The 21981-nt window shown below is 41.6% G+C and overlaps 1 protein-coding gene across 2 annotated transcripts in view; it reads left to right on the top strand.

The window, feature by feature from the left end:
- The window catches only part of PAXBP1 (PAX3 and PAX7 binding protein 1), a 267714-nt gene that overhangs the window by 88903 nt on the left and 156830 nt on the right, over positions 1 to 21981 (top strand). For both annotated transcript variants that reach the window (XM_085623123.1, XM_085623122.1), the window contains exon 8: positions 5716 to 5839. In XM_085623123.1, coding sequence (XP_085479249.1) covers positions 5716 to 5839 — 124 coding nt within the window. The remainder of the gene's footprint in view (positions 1 to 5715; positions 5840 to 21981) is intronic.

The raw sequence follows: 21981 nt of genomic DNA, 5'->3' as shown, positions 1-21981 counted from the left end.
ACAATAGCGGCTACTTCCTGCATTTGCAGTGCGCCCACACAGGACAATGGCGGCTGCTTTTTATTTTTTAATTTTTTTGATTTTTACTTTTGGGATAAATTGCATGCTGAGCGCGGCACCCGTTTTAGGGACACCGCGCTCAGTTTCATTTATATTTAATTTTTAACTATGTATAGCGCGGCGACAGTTTCAGGGACACCGCGCTCTGTTTATTTTTCTAGCGCTCAGTTTTAAACTTAAACATGCATTTGCAATGCAATAGGTCTCATATTTACCTAAGTTAAGCTATTGGCCTTGTAAATGACAATGCCTTTTATTTATAAACTGCATTGTCATTTACAATGCCATTATCTTAAACTTCCGTAAATGCAAGACCTATTGCATTGCAAATGCTTGTTTTTGTGTCTGGCCGAGCCAGTACTATTAGAACTTTGGGATAATCTCCCTTCTCCCGAATTGAAAACCACCAATAAGGAGCTACAACTCTTTAGGACTGACATACTGAACTTATTGGCTTTGTTTTTGTGATTCTGAGCAACTTCCTTTTGAGGAATCCCCAGAAAAATGTTAGACTCAAAGCTGTCCTGAGAAGAACGGTTTTACACAGCTGTCTTAACAGCTTGGCCCCCCACCGGTTTAGTTTCACCATCACCACTACCAGTGACACTATACCTTCAGTAAATGCACATGCCCTTCGGAAACTTACTACATGGTCATTGTTTGTTCGAATACATTCTTTCTACAGTCAGTCATTTCCAACATAAGCTAGACATCTACAGTCTATCCCCTCTCTTGTGTTCTCACCATGCATCATACCACTTTTAACCTTGGTTTCCAAAGGACACTTTGTGTGTGATGGAATATGAGTAGAGACGGTCTCTTTCAAAGCCAAGTTCCATTCAGAAGTGCCTAATGCAGCAGTTTAGTTAGTACATCGAGAACCCTCAGAAATACAAGTTCTCCAGATGGCAAGTGCTTCCCTATTACTTTTCCCATTTCTACTCCTTCCCAACTCACCCTTTTTATCTGTGACCCATACATGCCTAAATAATTTTCCTGACTATCCCCATTTTTCCTCTTATTATTTTTTTCCTTAATGATTATCAAAAACTAAGTTTGTTTTTTGAACTTCAAACTTGTTTCCTCTTTTTGCAATGGAGTCCATAATTACGGTCTCACCAGGGACAACACTCCTACTAATGCATTACCCTCTAGTGCAAGCCTGACTGAATCCAACCCTGGTCTAATCCCAGTCTGTCCACTCCACCATTCCCTTCCCCCTGAACACTGAGATGGGGAGGATAGGGAAAGTCCTATGCATATGGAAACATTTTCATTCTCTTTTGCTAAAAAGGTAAACCTGTAAAAGCATAACATTGGTTGGCAAAGCTATGGTGCAGCATTGCTGCCCATATCTGCCCCAGCAGTCTATGATAAAAGAAGATACTTTGGCAGGCCCAGCTGGCCAAGAGAGGCAGTTGCATAAAGTGCCATATCCTAAAGGCGATGAATCACAATCATGTCCCTCCACCTTCCGGGAGTTGTAGTATTTCAAGCGGTGATGTTTATGATGCCGTATGGCTTGAGCAGTTGAGCATACCGCCTCCATGTGGCTTTACTGTTTGAACATGATCCGGAAGGTGAGCCATCGCCAGAAGGTTCTGCCTCCAGAACACTGCATTGACTTAATGCCAAGTTGTCAGAGGGCAACTCCTTTAAAAGACCGAGCTGCCTGATCTCACACAGCAGTATGGAAAAAAGGCCAAGATGTTGGATTACCACGATGCTCTTATCGTTTTTCCAAGAACCTGCAAGGTTTTGTTAGACCAAGAACTCAAAATGAAAGCATTAACCAGAGCCTTAAAGAGACATCCCCAAAAGGCCATAATAGCAAGCCTCTTAATGAATGAGCAACGTCAACATTTAATTTGACATGCAAATGTATAGTAAGACTGTTCTTGTTAAGACTGCAATATTTGCAGCACCATTTGCTTTGAGTGCCATAACATGACAAGCTACATCTCCATGCAGGTTGGCCTCTTCCAGCTGTGCATTAACGTTCAGTAAGACCTGTTCCTCCCTAGAATAAAAGTAGGTAATTGAATACTAAATTGGCCATTTGCATCTCTCCACTACCAGGAGTTTCTCGAAACATATTCATGTGACATTCTATTAAAGAGGAAGACTGTGGCCCTTAAACTTTACTACCATGTATGTGTAGTTCCACTATTAATTGGCACTTCAAATTATAGCACCTTTCTTACAGTGACAGTCATCCCAACCATTGTAAGATTATTTAATCTTCATTCCATGCATCTCTATCCATGTGGAACAGACTTTGCTCTGTTGCTTTAATTATTCTATATTTCCGATTGAATTGTTGACCTGGTATGGCTTACTTAACTATTGTGGCCACATTGACAACATCTGACTGTAGGGTGAATACTATAATTTGAGCTGTGTTTTTTTGGCAAAACTACAAGTTAATGCAGCCGGCTCTTCAACTTAAAAGGTTTCCCAATTCATGTCAAGTTGATCTTCCCTTAAGAATAAGATTGAGCGAAACACCTGAGGCACTGGTTGCAGTATTAGTGTGCCAGATTAGCCTGTAGGATTTTTGTTGGGTGCTCTCTACAGTAAAACCCTTCAAAGTCGACAAAGGCAACACTGCTTTCCTCTGCATGTTATTTTTATATTTCATGTGTCCCCAATTGTCTACTAAGTGGTCCATTAAGTAGATTGACATGACCGGTCTATCATTTACATCAAGCTCCTCGTACAGAAGCAGTATCCCTAAAATGAGGGTAAGATTAACTTCATCAACCATAACAGAATAATACCGCTTTTAATTAGATAGATTCTAAAATTCTTAATGAGTCAATTTAGTTTTGTGTAAAATATGTGCCACTTCAGAGTAATCTCCTGTGAAGGAAATATAATTCTAGACAGTCATCATTTTATAGGCCCAACTTCGGAGAAGATCAAACAGTAGCTAAATGTTCTCCTTTTGATCTTGGCTCTAAATCTGGCTTCTGGCTCTGTTTTACATAAGAATGGGCACCATCACACAAACAAAGGACATACTTCAATATACAAATCTAAAAACGTGTGCCTTAGTTTAAAGTGATATTGAAACATCATAAGGGGAAAGGGTCCTTTGGACTGGAACGGTTAAACCCAGATACTGAAATCATAAATCAGTTGATTAAGCCATAATTGCTTATCAGTAAATGAAGAGGGCATTCGCTTGTTCTGATATCAAACGTTTTATACAGTCTTTTTATGAGCTCAGCAGTGCTTCACTAAATTATAAACAATGACATACAGATATGAGAAGGACATGGTCCTAATTTGAGACGGACATGGTTAGTCATGACCATGTTTCCTTAGAAAATAGATTTTTTTTTCCTAATAGCTTTGGTACCATTTGATGACTACAAATGAACTTCCCGAAAAAAAGGCTCATCTACCTCAACGTCTTCCTGGAAAATTTGAAGATGATCCATCAAGTGGAGAAGAGAAATGGGGCAGCGGGGTACCCAAAACACATTTTCACCATGCAATTTTCCATAGAGCAATTGAACAGCGATATCGCAAATATAGCTGAACGGAATTTCACCAAATCTGGCACAAAGCTAGATTTTGATCCAGAAAGCATGTTTTTTGTGATTTGGTAGAAATCTGTTCTGTAGTTTTGGGGAAATTAATGTTCAGAATGTACAATGTTGCAGCAGTCCTTTTAGCCCTCAGGAGACCTAGTCCCCTGTCTTTGGAAAACAAATTACAAAAATATAGGGTGGCAGGGTAGGGATACCGTGGCTAGTTATGACATGAATATCGTTCTTAGTCGTCTAGTTCTAGAATGACAAGCTTGATGTCTCAATGCAAGAATTGTCAGGACATCAAGACCAGCTACATCAGTGATGTCACAACATCAAAAGTAATAACAATGTAGGTACATTTTTTTTTATATCTTTCTAAGCACTGCACCCATAGCACATATGTATACATACATTCTGTGTGTATGTATACATACATATATGTATGTATACATATATGTATGTATATATATATATATATATATATATATATAGATATAGATATATATATCCGAAACACCAAAATGCCCATACTTCGCCTCCAGGTACCCACAGACCATGACCAGTACACTTTGAAAGAACTGTCCACTTCCTCTGATTCCATAAGTAGTGAGGAAAATATGTCAGACTTCCATGACCCTCATAGCTCCAACTTGGGCAAGATCGCCATAGTATTCAATGCTTCTAGAAAGATCTGCCTAGCTCCACCAAAAGTTAACTAGCTAACCATACCTTCTGAATCTGCCTTCAGGGTCAGCTCAGACTTCCAAACATCAAGAAAAGTAACCTAGCGATTTGGGATTTTATATTTTAATATAAGCTTACTTAGATCATCTTCTGGATTGTATGAAAATCCTATGTGAGGCAGGTATACTGACCACAGGGGTGTGCTATGCCATGCTATCTCAGAGTCTCCACAATTATTAAAATCCTGCTGGAAAAACCAATCTTGACTTAAAACTTCAAATTGTCAATTCTCCTTTTTCCTTCAAATGACCCTCCTTCCTTGGCAGCCTCTGCATACTTCTTCTTTGAGCTCAGCCCACTCTTAAGTCACATGCATGTTTGCCCTAATCCCTATTATTGTCCCTCTGCAAATTGCCCACAACTTGTTTTAAATGTCACAAAACCTCTCCTTTTAAAAGTTCTAGCCCTGCACCCTAACAATACCTAATCTCACGTAATAATTCCCTTTACTGCTTGACACTTACACTCACATAAGAAAAAACTGCTAAGTGTCATAGCCTTCCACAGTAGCATACTAGTCCACAGAAATAAACCACCCATTACCATCTGAAAAGGCATGGAATGACTGAATACTCTATTCCTGGTCCATTCGTTCCAGTTCAAACTCTTTCGCATAGAACAGATGAGATACCACTGCATGCATCTACACCAGATGTGGCATGGACAGATCACTGCAGAGATTGGCATTGCCATTTAACTGGCCAAACTGAGGTAATAGTTTTGTTCTGGCAGCATTAGGGGTTGGTGATGAAAAAACTCTGTAATGACCATATTGTAGTGGCCACATCAAAACACCTGCTTGTGCACAAAGCAATGAAAGGCAAAATGCTCTTCTGCAACACAAAAGTCAGATATTTTATAGGGTTTGTACACCCTGTGTGGAGCAGTTGTGTACTTCGTATCTTTTTCACAATAGGTATTTTTTTTGCATACGTATATTGTGTCTTTTGCAGGTACCCATCACTTTATTGCAGTGACACCGATTTCTCATCCTTTCATCATGGGATTTGTCATTTTTGTACATGCATGTTGAGTTGATTAAAATATTAGCCATTCTCAGTAAAACTTAAGAATAGCGCTATTCAAGCTGAGCTGGTTATGTTTGTTCTCTGGAAGATGGAAGCCTGTAGATATGCATATGCAGATTAGAGGAATAACTTGTATAATATTTGTGGCTCTTACCAAGCATTCCATATGTACATCAGAAGTCTAATGCAATCAATCTTGATACTGTGTTATTTTGCTGTTAGATATAATTTTGTTTAGCTCCTGCTAGGAAGCATGTTCAGTTTATCTTGGCTTAGCATGGACCCCAAACAGTAATTTACGTAAAGGATTCGATGTTACGTAGTTTGTTATATTTTTGCAGGTTCCTCTGATAAATGAACTTGAATCGGCAATGCACCAGCTGTACAAACAGCGAGCTTCCCGCCTTGTCCAAAGACGACAAGATGATATTAAAGATGAATCTGCGGAGTTTTCAAGCCATTCAAGTCAGTCCATCTTGAAGGTTTTTATTATTCATTAAACACCCTTGTTTAATTAGTGATGTTACATGAAAACAGTGCATGTTCGATAACATTGATAACTTGCTCTCTGTTGCTCACAGTTTTTTTTTATTGAAGTTTTTACATCAACAAACGTAACAGAGTGTGAGATTTTTTTAATTTTTTTTATTATGCAATTCAACACAGTATTGCTGTTGCTGTGAAGGGTTTACCAGCCACATTGGTTCAAGCATTATCCAACTGTTATAATAGAACATACAGTGTAGAGTGCACACATCACAAGTTCCATTGCAAATAGTTGATCATGGGGTTTTACAATACTACTCGACTAGTCTGTAATTGCATGTTATTCCAATATACAAACACCAGAGCGCATTGCGCTTCTGTTGCTCACAGTTGAGTGGTTTAGATCAGTTAGTTTATCCTGTCCTTTTAGTATCACTCAATGTGTTTGTACCATATACTTGAACACCCACCAACTTCATTTTTCTGTCAGTGATCACATACCTTGATTTACATTATTAAATGCCATCTGGTAAATGGATAGCACTGACATATCCTTCAGCTGCTGTTCAGTTACAGTTAAACTTTCCATCTACTTTTGTTGATAGATTCTTTGTTGCTAATCTTTGGAGCAGATTCTTCCTTGCCCGACTGCTTCTAAAGGAGAGAGGACTGCTGCTTGGTTCAATAGCTTGGAAACCGGTTTGCATAGACAACTGGATTGCTTTACTAAAAAAACGATTTAATTATTTGTGCTTTAACCAATGCAGTTACTTCATTTTGCCGGAGCGGTTTGGTCCTTAAAAATGTTTTGTAGTCCCTGTTTTTCCAAGAAATTTGACCCTGCTGCTCCTTTCAGAACCCTTCTCCGCCTGCCTTTGTTTTCTCTTCCTGTCAGGTCATTGTGTTATCTTAATCAGTGCCTCCCAATGAATAGGCATTTTACTGGGGAATCGTAAACTGACTGTTCACCTCCAAGACAACCGAAAGTTTAAACCTTTTGAGCAACATCAGAAGTGTGCTAAAATGTGTTCTGAATTGGCAAACCCAGCATTGCTCAAGGATGCTTTTACTTGTTGGAATGTGCTGTAGACTTCATGTAGGCTTTCTGCACATTCCTCTTGTTCTAAAATGTATCAACAAACTTGTCACACTTTGCCATATTGTATTTTGCTGGTGGGCAACAGGTGTCCCAAATTATTATGGTTCACAAATTTCTTAATTGCTATTTCAAAAAAAAAAAAACGTGATTCTCTTTACTAGAAGTGATGAGGCTTTGTATATGCGTTTGGTCAATGCATACACGTTTTGTGGTTAGTTGGGTCTTTTATAAACTAGGCCTTCCAAAAGATAATTGGCAGTCCTGCTGTTGTCTGTCAGATATATTTCTAAAAGTGTTTTAGATATCAAGAGGAACAGATGGTTGGTTTTGTCATAGCATTAAAATGTGGCATCTAATCGGTTTCTTGCCAAGTGCTTTCAAAATTCAGCTTGTATATTTGCCTATTTTAATCAATTGCTAAAACTATTTATCATATGCTAACTCGGTCATAAGTTACTTAAGTCTATGAATTACCCTTTACACATTGAAATTAGTTATTTCTAATAGCTAACAAAACAAGTTTTGCTGTTGCCTTTTATAAAGTGTTTAACAGGATAACCACTGTATTGTGTACTTTCCTGATTTCTACTCTGCTTTTTCAAATCTTTCCAATTTAGTCTTGCTCAGTAGATAAGTTTGGTGACTCGCGGACTAATGCATCCACAGCAATAAAGTGTTTTCTCATATTCACAGGTTGAATTCAGGCTGGTACACGGAGCCTTTCATCCTTCAGAGGTTATAAAATGAGTGCCATTTAGTAACCATATACATCCTTTATTTCCCTTTTTGGGTGAATGCGTGCTTTACACGTACGTGTTCTAAGGTTCTTTTGTTTGCCCTGCAAATTGTACTTCACAACAAATAGTGCATATACAGATTTTAATGGAGTTATTTCTCCCTATAATACAGAACAGATGAAAGTTTCAGATGATGATTTGTGTGTCCCCATAGATGCCCTAACTCGTTCTCATTTAGGGTTGGAATATTTTATCTGTTTTAACTCCAAAGTCTTTTAATCTCATTTACAGCATTGTTAACCTACTGAAATCAAAATCCACAATTTTGGTTGCTAGCACATCCGCTCTATACATAAGTGCACCAGATTATATATGTTGTTTTACAAGGATGTGTTGGTTATCATAATCCAGCCTTCCTTTCTACCCAGTTTTATCAGATTTCATATGAGCTGGGAAGTATATTTTTTACAGGTTTTTCTAACCTGTTAAAAAGAATCCTTCATAATCTGGATGGCACGGTTTTGTCAGAAGCTTGCCAAGTTAATGTACTCGTATAGTAGATACCTGTGATCGCTCAATTTTGAGAGGAAGGCGTATAAGATATCCTTAAATTGTTGGCTGGTATCTTGTGCACTGGGCTGCATCTGTCTTCAAGCATTGGTCACCTACATGTTTTCATGATTTTGCAGTTAAGTCTAAGACAATGTCGGTGATTTCTCCAAGAGAAGTTTCTCCCCTCCAATCTGATGATTACTACCATCCTTCAAATTTTCCCAGATGTAGGGAAAGTGTGTACTAATGAGGTACTTGTTGAAGTAACTACTACTTATTCCATTCTAGCCTTCCTTCATATGACCTACCTATCATTTCCATATATATATATATATATATATATATATATATATATATATATATATTTTTTTATTTTATTTTATTAAGTTTATTGTATCCTACAAAACACAAACTTCACATAATGCAAACATCTCAGGCAAGTACAGTACAATTCTTGGTAGTGTGGTTGGTATATAGATATAGAAATACAGATTGCAATATATCACATAACCGCTTTGGTTTTTTTTTTGTTTTTTTTTACCGGGCAGGCACAGTAACATTGCGGTCTTAGTAAGCAAGTCCGGGTTAGAATTTAAATAGTCCATTAGATATGACCAGTAGTCTCTGGGCCTGGATGCCCTCTTGAGTTCTTCCTCATAAGTATGTAGAGTGTCTCTACAGTATGCCATATCTATCAGCCATTGTTGTTTGCTAGGTGAAAGCTTACTGTCCCAACACCTAGAGATACATTGTTTTGCTAGTAGCAATGCTATGACACACAATTTACATTTTCTAGCTCGCAATTTTGGCACTATGCCCAGGAGACAGACTGACATTGAACATTCTATGTGCGTTTCCAACATGTGGCTTAATGTTGTCATTATCTCTTCCCAGTATTTGCTAATCTTAGTACATCTCCATGAGAGGTGTATGACATCAGCATCATCGTCCCCACAGCGTCTGCAGTGTGCGTTATCTCTGAGCCCTCACTTGTACAGCTTGAGTGGAGTGTAATAAGTTGTATATATTTATAGTGGATGATAAGCAGGTTGGCATTAGGGGTAAGCATTGCAGTCAAGGCGCAGCAGCTATGCCAGTCTTCTTCGCTTAGAGGTGTGTCTAAGTGAGCGTTCCAGCGCTCATATGCTGTTGTTGCCTCAGACTATATACTCCTGTAGGAGTTTATAGAGTTTGGATACCATATGAGTGTTACTTGGGTTTGTGATAATCATTTGCAGCGCAGCTAGGGATGGTGGTTCATCGGGGAATGTGGGATACAATGTACACGTTGCACTTCTTAGTCTATGGTATGCAAATTTGAATAGAAGCGTTTGGTTACTGACATAGTTACGATCTATAAATTTCCCATCAATTAATAGATCCCCCATAGTGTCTGTTGCAGCAGTGAAATGCTATCCCCCATATGTGTCACAGATAGCGCAGGGTGATGTTGAAGTGGTAGCGCTGGTGCATATAGCAGGACTCTTCGTGCCAGTACCCCCATGCGCTGCCACGTCGGGTTTGTACTTTTGATTGTATTGATTTCATGCTTGGTTACGTGTGTGCGCTGATATGGCAATATGCAGCGTAGGGGAATTGGATGCGCATCTCCGTCTTGTACAGCGAGATGTGGCATATAATGTATCGGGTGATACCAAAAATGCACATATTGGTCCTGTGCGCAGAGATAATAGAGCAGGAAGTCCGGCACTGTAAACCCTCCTCTGTGGTATGGCAGTGTTAAAGTATGTAGCCCAATTTGTGCCTGCTTCCCTGCCTATATAAGTCTGGTTACATTGGAATTTATTCTCTTAAACACTGGTGTCGGGGTAGTATTGGGATATTGTTAAATAAAGGAGCTTTGGTAAAACTACCATTTTAACAATGGCTATTCAATCCGCCAGGGGCAGCGGTAGTCGGATCCATCGCTTAATCTTGGTTTCCATAGTAGCAATGACTTTATTATAATTTTCTGTTATCGTCGTCTCGGGGTCGCTGTGATACCAGATGCCCAAGTATTTTACAGGGTCAGTTTGCCATTGCAATTGATATTCTGCTGGATGCGGTGCGGTGCGGTGATGTCAGTCAGTGGAATGATCATGGACTTACTTCAATTAATTTGGAGTCCAATTAATTTGGAGTCCAGACTGTCTGCCAAATTTAATATATTCCCGCAATAATGGAGATAGGTTTTCGAATGGATTGCAAACAAATAGCATCATATCGTCCGCATGTAGTGATATCGTTTATTTGACTCTGGTAGAAAATCAATCCTGTAGCTGCGTGACATTGGGGTATTTTACACGCCAGTGGTTCCAGTTCTATGGCGAATAACAAGGGTGATAGTGGGCACCCTTATCGTGTACCACGTTGTATTGAGATTGTGTCTGATACATGCCAGTTCACTTTTATTCTCGCCACTGGTTTAGTGTATAGAAGTTTTATCCATGCCAACAAGCCGGGTGGAAGCCCCATTTTCTGCATCACTGTGAAAAGATACATCCACTCCACAGAGTCGCATGTTTTTGCCCATCCAACAGTATTGCTGTTGTCTTTACCTCCGGTTTTAGTTGATGGGATCGTGCGGATAGGGTGCGAATATTGTGTGCTGTCGACCTATTCGGTATAAAGCCCGTTTGGTCCAGTAGAATTACATTCTGTATTAATGGCTGGAGTCTAGTTGCTATAATTTTGGCTAATATTTTAACATCCGTGTTAATTAGGGATAGGCGACAGGAAGATTCGCAGGTGAGCGGATCTTTATCTGGTTTCAAGAGGGCTATTATTAATGCTTCCCGTAAAGTGGGCGATATGATTTGTTTCTCATACACATCCCCATACAGTTCTACCAAGTATGGGCTCAGCAGTTCTACATATTCTTTGTAAAGTTTCCCCGGTGGATCCATCCGGGCCAAGGGCTTTTCCATTGGGGAGTGTTTTTATAATTTCTGTCACTTCTTCTACAGTTATTGGTTGTGTTAAATATTCCCGCTGATTGTCAGAGGGCCAGGCTACGCCTATATCTTCCAAGTAGTCCAGTATTTCGGTGGCTGGAGCGGTGTGGCGTGTTGCATATAAATCTGCATACGTTTCCATGAAGGACTTTAGTATGTTCGCCGTGTCGTAGTGGTGGGAACCCTGGGCATCTTTGATGGGTAACTATCTGTGTTTTGCTCTTGAAACATATTTTGTGTGCCAAGATCCGACCGGACCTACCTCCCTCTCCATATGATCGGGCTATTTGGCGCTTTGAGAGATATTTAATCACGCTTTCAGCGGATTCCTGATATTCGGATAAAGCGGTCTTTATTTCACTTAGTGTTGTAGTGCTGTGTGTGGTTTCAAAGTCCATCTCCAGTTGTCGGAATTTGTCTTCGCATCTATGCAGTTGGGTATGTATATCACGTAAAATTCCGCTGTTCGTACTTACACATACGCCACGTGTGGTGGCTTTAAAAGCCTCCCACAGTATACTGGCATCTTGAACAGTGTTCACATTTAATTGAAAGTATTCCTCTATTGCTGCACGTATCATGGAGTTATAGATTAGATCAAGCAGAGCTTTAGCATTGAAGCGCCACATAAAAGGAGGCGGTATGTAATGTGGTAGATTCATGGAGAGCAGCACCAGCTTATGATCAAATAATGTTTTCGGTAGGTGGGAGATGTTGTGCACCCATGTACTAGCCATTTCCGTTGCTAACCAATAGTCTATACGTGACCAACTATTATGGACTGCTGAAGTGTGTGCCGTCCAGTGTATGTGGATTGTGCATTCGCCAGACGTCTACCATTCCACATTCAGCCATGCCATCTTGTACAGTTTTTACAGGGCGTTTCTGGGGTTCTGTCGGACGTTGTACCTGATCTATATAATGTGTCATTAAGGGAGAGGTTAAAGTCGCCACCCCACAATATTTCCATAGCCGGCAGGTCTCACAGTTTACTCCATAGAGTTCGGAAAAACTCTGGGTCATCTATATTTGGACCGTAAGTGTTCACCAGTCCTATCCTGGTACACCCCACAAGCAGCATGTCCATATGATAAATCTGCTATGTTCATCTAAAATCGTTTGGTCTACGGTAAATTGCGTTCCTTTCTTTATAAGAATCATAACACCTCTAGAGTATGATGAATACGTTGCTGATAACAGTGTCTGCCCATTTACTCCCCACCATGTATTTCAAAGTTTTTACCAAATGGGTCTCCTGCAATAGGACCATGTCAATGAGGTGCCTATCCAATTACGCTAAGACCTGTCTTATTTTCCGTGGGTTATTGAAGCCACGGATGTTCCATGTCAGCAGGCGAATCTGTGATGTATCCTTTTTAATACTCATACCCACATGGAAAATATTGGATTTGTAACTGCCATACGTCTGCCACTAAGCATGGCATGACGTATGGCACATGTGATTGATATCTTGTATTCCACAGTGTAGTGCCTTTCAACAATTCACCCAACCTATCATATACGTATTTTGTACCTGAGAAAACGAACAACCCCATGAAACCCATCCCCCCCCCCCCCACCCACCCACTTCGGCATCCCAATTATGCCAAAGACATACCCACTATAAAAACAATAGTAACGTCTCAATTGTGATGGGAAATACCCACTGGGGGCTGCTAGGTGCCCGCATTTGTATCTAGTCAGCTGCCGTAGTTTGTATACTTTTACTCAATTTATGGAGTTTTGCGTGACGTTTAGTACCTGCGCCACCTATAAATTCTGGATTTAACGTCCGCGGGTTGACAATTCCAGTGTCTGACCTCCATCGTTCCATACCTAGACCTTCATGACAATATGTCCTAACACAATGAGCCCCAGTTAATTACAATACCAATGTTGCCATTGGCGAATCTAACTTAAGCAGCACTACATAGTTCTTGCAGTAAGGTACTTGTGTCCCAGTAATCTGGCATTGTTCTTAGTACTGCAAACGTAATTGGGAAGGAGTATACGTCCTACCTTGATGGGCCTTAAACCAGGCGAGAATTAATCCATGAACAACAGTTCATTGAAGTAGTCTCAGTTTTATCGTACAGTGCAATATAAGAGACAGATATTCACCACTTCAGTCGCTCTGAGATGATGGGGGTACTTGCACCTGAGGTTTCTTTCTGGCGGATGCATGTTTTATGAACTCCGGCACAGCATTCGGCATGGTCCGTATACTCGAGTGTCCCTCGTAGGTGACGCAAAGACGTGCAGGGTATAACATCGCATAAGTGGCTCCCATGTCTCTTAAGTTTTTTTTATTTTACCGTTGCAAATTCCTTTCTTGCTGTCTGTACTGATATTGTAAAATCAGGGTAAAATGAGATGTTATTTTGGTACATGATCTGCTGCTTCTCGTGCCTTTCTCTGGATCTTGTCCCTGTAATTAAAAATTCGGGCGAATATTGGCCGCGATGGGGCGCCCGGCGGTGGTCTCTGCGCCAGCGAGCGATGTGCGCGCTCCACAATGAGGAGTGAGGAGAAGCTTTCCGCGCCGAAGATTTCGCGTAGCATATCTTCGACAAAAGTTTCTAGGCGCCCGGTGTTCGTGCTTTCTGGTACGCCCATTATGCTTACATTGTTCCGGCACGATCTCGCCTCCAAATCTTCATTTTTGCTTTTGATACTGTCCAGGAGTTTTCCATTGTGCTGCATTTTTTGGCCATGTCAATGTATTCATCCTCCACCGCCGAGAAGCGTTCCTCCGCTGCATCTAGGCGTTCTCCATGTTTGTCGAGTTTTGCAGCCATGTTGTCGACTCTCCTCGTGAGGTTGTCAACTTTGCCATCAATGGTTTGCAAACTCTGCTGAATGGCGTTCAGTACCGCTTCCATGTTTGAATCTTTAGCGCCGTCTGCATCCAGCTCCGTATCCGAATGCGCTGAGGTGTGCGGCGTGCATCGAAGGATAGCTTGGGTTGATGCTTGTCCGTCTTGCCCATGTTGTAGATGAAGCGTTGCTGCGTAGACTCTGTAGTTCGTTACTGCACTGCTCCGCTGTGATGCAGGTTGAATTCAGTTATGGTGAGGGGAGTTGCCCCGGAGCTCTGCACATCAGTGTCTTGCCGCTCGGTGTGCGATGTGTACACAACTGTAGAACGCAATGTTCTACGAAAGCGCCAGGCAGCAGTGCGGTGTACCGTGGAAGCACTGCACAACTCCCCCAGAGATCCTCCACGTGGGGTCTGCCTGCTTCAGCGGAGCAATAAACTGTCCAGGCATCAGCACAGCAGTAGGTTGGCGAGCAGGCAATCCCAACAGGGTGATGAAGGTGATGGTGTGGATTAGTTGGTAGCACAGCGGCAAGCGCGCAAAACCGGAGCCGGTCCCAGCCCCAGCTGTTCACAGAGCGAGGCACTGTGGCTTCAGCATAATTTATGGCACCAGATTACTGTTTTTAGGCAGGATTGTGTCTTCACTACTGCCCTACCGGTGCCCAATCCTGCGCTCAAATATTCGGATCGCAGCTCGCCCCTCGCAGTGTAGCGCCGGAATCGCTAATTAATGGGTGGCAGGGCAGGCCTCCACGTCGCACGGCCCGATAGCTGCTGCCGCCATCTTACTTTGGGCACAGCTCCGGTGCCTGCTAATGTTTTCTTTTTTTTTTTTTTTTTTTTTTTTTTTTTTTTTTTTTTTTAGTCCTCATTTTGCAATACTTGTGCAGGTTTTGATATTGGAGACCAGAGCTGCTATTTCAACTGTCCCGGGCAACTCAGAAAACCCTCAAAAGAAAGTTTTACCTTGCAGCTGGAAGCCAGTTATCACCTAGACACAACGAAGGGGGCCATCCACCCTTAGTTATTTAGTGTATTGCCTGGGTTAAATCATTGGACTTTAGTCACAAGGATTAGAGAAATGCTCCCAAATTTCCCAGAAGTTGTATTTTTTCCTGGGCTTTCCGCTTCTATCTAATCTGTTCACTCTACCAATGGATTTCCACCAATCCAAGTGTTTAGGAGGTGTGGTGCAAACCCAGTTAATACATATTTCTCTACGTGCTAAAAGAATTAATACAAAAAGTAAATTCTCCTGTCTTAGACCTAAATTACTTGTATTTACAATTGTTTTGAAGATCCCAAAGATTACCAATTCCATACTTACAGTTATTTGTTGACCAAGAAGGTCCGTCAACGTCTTACCAACTTTTAGCCAGAAGTCTTCGAGATGGGGGCACTGCCAGAACATATGTATATCATCTGCCTTATCTTCGCCGCATTTTGGACATTTTTTCACTTGTTGATGACTTTGGAACTTAGAAAGTTTTTTTGGGGTCCAGTAGGCTCTGTGAATAGTGAAGATGTGATTTCTCCTTAGTGCGGCGGACTGAATGATACCCCAACATTTCCCCATTGATACTTGCCATATGTCTTGAAGATCTGTAGTAGGCAGCGAGATCCCCCAGGTCGAATCAGGAATCGTAAAATGTTCTTCTCCAGCTGCTATTAGAGACCAGTACCACAATGATACTTCTTTTTTCTGGAGACCGACTCCAAGCATCTTGAGTTCCAGTTGCTGGTTACCCTTAAGTGGTTCTGTTATTGAGTTTATCCAGCTCAAAAGTTGGTAATATTTAAACTTTGATAGGCGATCTTCTGTGGCAGATGTTAACAGATCCCAACCAATCAATGTGTTATTTGGGATAAGTTCCCCCCAGTTCAGGATTCCTGCTCTCCTTAACGGTAAGGCCAGTTGATCTTTGAGGCAGTCCGGAGTTCCGGGGGAATCCCAGACTGGAGAGTATTTACTATAATAGGGGATCTTTAAAGTTTTCCTGATTTGCAACCATAACTTAGCTGCCGACAGGAGAATTTTCAGTTTAATCTTTTTAAAGAATTTTTGATGACCAAATTTAAATAGGAAGTGTCCTCCTGTGTCTACCATCGCTTGTAAGTGTGGTGGATATACTTCATAGTTTTGCAAGAGTATCCTAGTGTGTTTAAATTGAAAGGCCTTACAATACTCTAGTATGTCTGGACTTGCTATACCACCTTGGATCTTTGTTCTTCTTAGTTTTTTCCAGGCTATTCTCCGACATTTAGAGTTCCATATAAAACCGTTTAGTTCTCCCTGTAGTTTAAGTATAGAAGACTTATTGAATTCCAGGGGAATTGCGCTAAAAATAAAGGTGAATTTTGGGAGAATGGCCATCTTGATGATGTTAGATCTGCCTAAGAATGTTAATGGGAGCCCGCTCCAGGTTTTCAAAAGTTTCCTTACTTCCGTTAGGACTCTGTTAAAGTTTATTTGTGGTAACGCATCAATATCCTTGACTATGTCCAACCCAAGGTATCTGATCTTTGATTTCACCAGCTGCAGGTTGCTTATAGTGTTCCACTCCAGGATTTCTGATTTTGATTGATTTATCTGATAACCTGAAATGTAACCAAAGTCTTGTATCATTTGCTCAATTTCGGGGATTGCTTCAGTGGAGTTGTTAGTGAAGATCATTAGATCATCGGCATATAATGCAACCTTTTTGATCCAGTTTTTGTGGCAAAATGGTTTTATCCTTGAATTATTTCTGATAGAATAAGCAAGGGGTTCTATATATAGGTTAAAAAGTAGGGGGGAGAGCGGACAGCCTTGTCTGGTGCCTCTTTTAATAGCTATTTTTTCCGACAGGTTATCATTCACTAAGATTTTAGCTGAAGGGGAGCTATAGATGTTCCTTATGGCCTCCAGGAAATTGGGCCCTAACTTGAATTTCTCTAAGACGGCATGTAAGAAGACCCAGTTGACTCTGTCAAAAGCTTTGGCCGCGTCTAATGTTATAACAGAGAGGGGCACCTTTTGATGGACTGAAATGTCTATTGCTCCTATGAGTTGATGAGTGAGGTCTTGTAGCTGCCTGCCTTTTATGAAGCCTTTTTGATCTTCATGGATGATATTCTCTACACATTTACTCAGCCTCTTTGTGAGAATCTGTGTATAGATTTTATAATCACAGTTTAAGAGTGATATGGGTCTGTAAGATTCACATTTGGCTGGATTTTTTTCTGGTTTTAAGATTAGTGTTATTGTTGCTTCATTCCATGAGGGTGGTTGTCTCTTTTTTTCCAGAAAAATATCATTAAAGAGGGATGTTAAGTAGGGTGCTAAGGTTTCCTGAAGAGCTATATATAATTCATTTGGGATGGAATCTGGGCCTGCCGCTTTTGCTTTTTTAAGTTCTTTTAATACCTGAGTAACTTCTTCTACGGAGATTTCAACATTTAGTTCTATGCTCTGGGCCGAAGAGATGCTCGGGAGATTCAGGTTCTGTAAATACCTATCTATCTGTGCTTTTGTGGGGAAGCAGTCTTCAGAGTAGAGGCCCCCAAAGAATTGCTCAAATTCCTCCTTAATGGATGTTTCATCCAAGGTTTTTGTAGGGGGGTTCCCTGCTACAAGCTCTTTGATTTTGTTTCTAGCTTGGTCCGATTTTATTTTCCATGCGAGTAGCTTACCACAACCTTCACCATATTCGTGATGGCCAAGTTTACTCGTCTCCCACTTTTCTTTTACCCTTGCCTCCAAAGAATCTCTTAAAGATGTTTCTTTATCTTTCCTCTCCTGACTAAGAGATCTGGTTTTTAAATCTGAATTGGACTTTTGGAGCTGTATATCAATCGCTCTTATTTCTTCTTCTAATCTGTTTAGCAGTTGTCTCTCAGTTTTCTTTTTAAAGACAGCAAAGCTCTTGACAATACCCCTCACCACTGCTTTGTATGTATCCCAGACCAGCTGACTGCTCATTCCTTCACAATTCTGCTCAAAGAACTGGGTAGTTTCTAACTTTAGGTGGTTTATGAAGGATTGATCTAAGAAGAGGGATCTATCGACCGTCCATCTCCTATGGATGGGAGACTGTTCTAATTTCAAGACTATTTTGACTGCTGAATGATCCGAAAGATGTGCCGGGAGATGCTCCACTTTTTCTACCCTTGCCGTTAGGGTACTATCGAGTAGGAAGAAGTCGATTCTAGAAGAGTGGCCCAATCTTTTATTCTGAAAAGTGAACCTTAATGATTGGTCTCCTTTAAGACTCCAAACATCCCTAAGTCCTAGATCTTTCATTGATATTCTCAGCCATTCCCTCATTTTTGGGAGAGAAATGCCCTTTTTAACTGGAGATCTATCATTTTTTGGATCAATGGTAATATTAAAGTCCCCCCCCCAGATTATGGGAGATGAAAAATCGAGTAATTGTGTATATAGGTTCTGGAGGGGCTCCGGGTCATCTAGGTTGGGGCCATAATATCCCACTATAGTGAGCTGTTTTTGGTGCAGAATTACTTCAACTATTGCCCATCTTCCCTTGTTATCTACCCTGGAGGAAATTACTCTGAGATTCAAGGATTTTTTAAAAATAATTGCTACGCCTTTTATATTGCATGTCTGGTTTGTACAAACTGAAGTATCTATCCACCTTAGATTTTTAGTGAAATCTTCCCATTCTTGTTTTAACAGATGAGTTTCTTGTAGGATTAAGATTTCACATGCTGAGTTTTTTAGATACTCGAATATGGTTTTTCTCCGCTTTTGTGTTCTTAGACCATTAACATTCCACGTTAAGATACTAGACTTTACATAATTATCCATTTTGTTTTAGAACAATCTGAATGCAGCGCTGGTTCTCTCCAATTTTTCTAATTTCTACAACCTGAGGACATTTTTTTGTTTTTTTTCCCTAATTTGCTCCCCACCCTAGTGAATCTGTTTTTTATATTTTGATCTTTATGTTCCTTCACTTGTGCCCTCCCACGGGGGACCTCCCTTCTTCCTTTAGCGGGCCTCATATAGGCCCTATTCATGCTCCTTGAGTCCGGACTTTGAGATGCGATAAACCATTTGGGAGTCTGCAGTTTATTTTGTTTATTTTGTTTCTTATGAATTCTTCATTTTATCCATTAGAAGCGTTACCTCCCTGGGTTCCCTTATATTGTACATCTTGTTTTGCCACATGATTCTCAGGTTGGCTGGGAAACGCATCTGCACAGTGGCTCCTAAGGCCTTTAATTGAGGCATCAGCTGGCCTAACTCCCATTGTCTATCCTGTGTGACTTTGGAGATGTCTGAGCGTATTTTATAGGACCAGTCATTGCATTTAAGATTATCTTTTTTCAAGGCCTCCGACAGTAGTTTCTCTTTAAGGGTATAGGATTTGAAGTTCACTAGGATTTTCCTTGGGTTCTTTTTTAGTTTATTTCTCCCAAAGGGGTCCCGATGTACTCTTTGTATATCTTCTGCCAAGTTCTCAGATTTGACCCAAGGGAAGCTTTCTTCCAGCAGAGAGAGGACAAATTTCTTAATATCCTCATTCTCTACCCCCTCTGGTACATTCAAGAGTCTTAAATTATTGCGTCTGGATTGGTTTTCCAAGGACTCAATCTTCTGTTTTAAGGAGCATTCATTAAATTTTAAAGTGTCAATATCATTCTGATGTGTTTTAACTTCTTTATTAAGGGATTCTATTTCCAATTCTACTGCTGTAACCCTCCCTGTGAGGGCAGTTAATTTGATGTCCAATGCCTCACAGGTATCTTGGATCTTCGACTGGTTTTTCTCTGAAACGTCAAATCTGCTCTTAACTTCCGACAGAAGTAATGCCAGAACTCTGTCTGAGTTAGATTCTCTCATCCCCCTAGAGGTACTACCCTCACCCTCGTCCTCAGCTCTAGCATTTAGTATTTCTGCATCTTTCTCGCCTGTTGCTCCTCCCCTGATCGTTTCCTCGCAAATGATTTCAGTATCAGCATCTGGAATAGCACCCCCCCTCCGGGTTGCGGTCACTTGCTTTTGTGGAGGCGACAACAGAGGGGATCGTGAGGCAGGAGAGGCCACTGGGATGTCAGGGGCTCCTTTTTCTATTATGGATTTTGTGGCCATGACCTCAGCTGATGTCGACGGGCTCAACCCCAGAGAAGCTGCAGATGGAGAGGACGATGAAGGCAACACAGGCTCAGATAATAGCGAGACTTCTTCCAGAGATAAGTTCATCACGTCTGGCCCATTAACTTTTTGTAGTTTAAAAAAGGACCTGAGCGAGGGAGTTATCCGGCAGTTTGAGTCGTTAGGAATGCAAGGCACCTTAGCTCTACTTCCTTCTTTAAGCACTGATTTAGGTGAGTTTCTCCCTGAGCTAGTTAATTTTTTAGTTTTTTTTTTTGTGTTGCATCGAAGGATAGCTTGGGTTGATGCTTGTCCGTCTTGCCCATGTTGTAGATGAAGCGTTGCTGCGTAGACTCTGTAGTTCGTTACTGCACTGCTCCGCTGTGATGCAGGTTGAATTCAGTTATGGTGAGGGGAGTTGCCCCGGAGCTCTGCACATCAGTGTCTTGCCGCTCGGTGTGCGATGTGTACACAACTGTAGAACGCAATGTTCTACGAAAGCGCCAGGCAGCAGTGCGGTGTACCGTGGAAGCACTGCACAACTCCCCCAGAGATCCTCCACGTGGGGTCTGCCTGCTTCAGCGGAGCAATAAACTGTCCAGGCATCAGCACAGCAGTAGGTTGGCGAGCAGGCAATCCCAACAGGGTGATGAAGGTGATGGTGTGGATTAGTTGGTAGCACAGCGGCAAGCGCGCAAAACCAGAGCCGGTCCCAGCCCCAGCTGTTCACAGAGCGAGGCACTGTGGCTTCAGCATAATTTATGGCACCAGATTACTGTTTTTAGGCAGGATTGTGTCTTCACTACTGCCCTACCGGTGCCCAATCCTGCGCTCAAATATTCGGATCGCAGCTCGCCCCTCGCAGTGTAGCGCCGGAATCGCTAATTAATGGGTGGCAGGGCAGGCCTCCACGTCGCACGGCCCGATAGCTGCTGCCGCCATCTTACTTTGGGCACAGCTCCGGTGCCTGCTAATGTTTTCTACACATTCTGCGGTATTTTGCATGGGATCAGCCATGACCCGCTGTGGTTCAGTAATATGCCACACCTCAGATCCATTAGATCTCTCACCATTGATAAATGCGCGGTGCAGACGGTTGGAGACGACAGTCATTCTGTGAAGCAGGATTTGCAGCTGCCATTTTGTTACGAGCGCTCACCCAGTTTCGCGCCAGCTTCAAATGCAGTTAACTGCCTATATAGGGCACCCAGCCGACATCCAGACAGGCAGCGCTGATGTTCCGGCAGGCTATTTCAGGCAATTTACATGTTTTGCAGTTCTGACTGCACATATATTCCAGATAAATCCACCGGCCAGCGGAGCCGCACTAACGCGCATCCATCCCACTGTGCGCCCTCTAACGCCCCCCATCATTTCCATATTTATCATGATAAGGAACCGATATTCTGTGATGAGGGGTCTCATTTTCACAGCAAATATTTGTGATCTTAAAGCTTTGCATTCTGTTTGAGGTCTTTACTACATCATCTATATTAATGAAATCTGTTGGGGAAAGCCACTGAGATTTTAGGACAAGTGGAAACCAGGAGAGGAAACACAAAGATGATTAAATCTTGACCTAGCCCCTATGGGATCCTTTCTAAACTTTGTCCCATTGACCACAGTAGCAGTTTTTCAGTGTGCTAGAAACACCCTCCAGGTCTAATGCTGAGAGTCTTTGGACCTTAATCCAAGGCTCAGCCGACGTGTCCATGGGGCCAGAATTCAGTGTTGGAGCTAAATGTTTTCTAAAGTGAGAGACACTGCTGTAGTAAACCTTTAGCCATGCACTCTGAAATCATATGCATTGTGCAGGAAGACCCTATTACTGACACACTCCGGTTCTTTTGAAGCCACTGCC

Source organism: Triturus cristatus, chromosome 8 (assembly GCF_964204655.1).
Source record: "Triturus cristatus chromosome 8, aTriCri1.1, whole genome shotgun sequence".
NCBI classification, from domain to species: Eukaryota; Metazoa; Chordata; class Amphibia; order Caudata; family Salamandridae; genus Triturus; species Triturus cristatus.
Note: the sequence above shows the minus strand (reverse complement) of the source record. Positions and strands in the feature narration are given on the sequence as shown.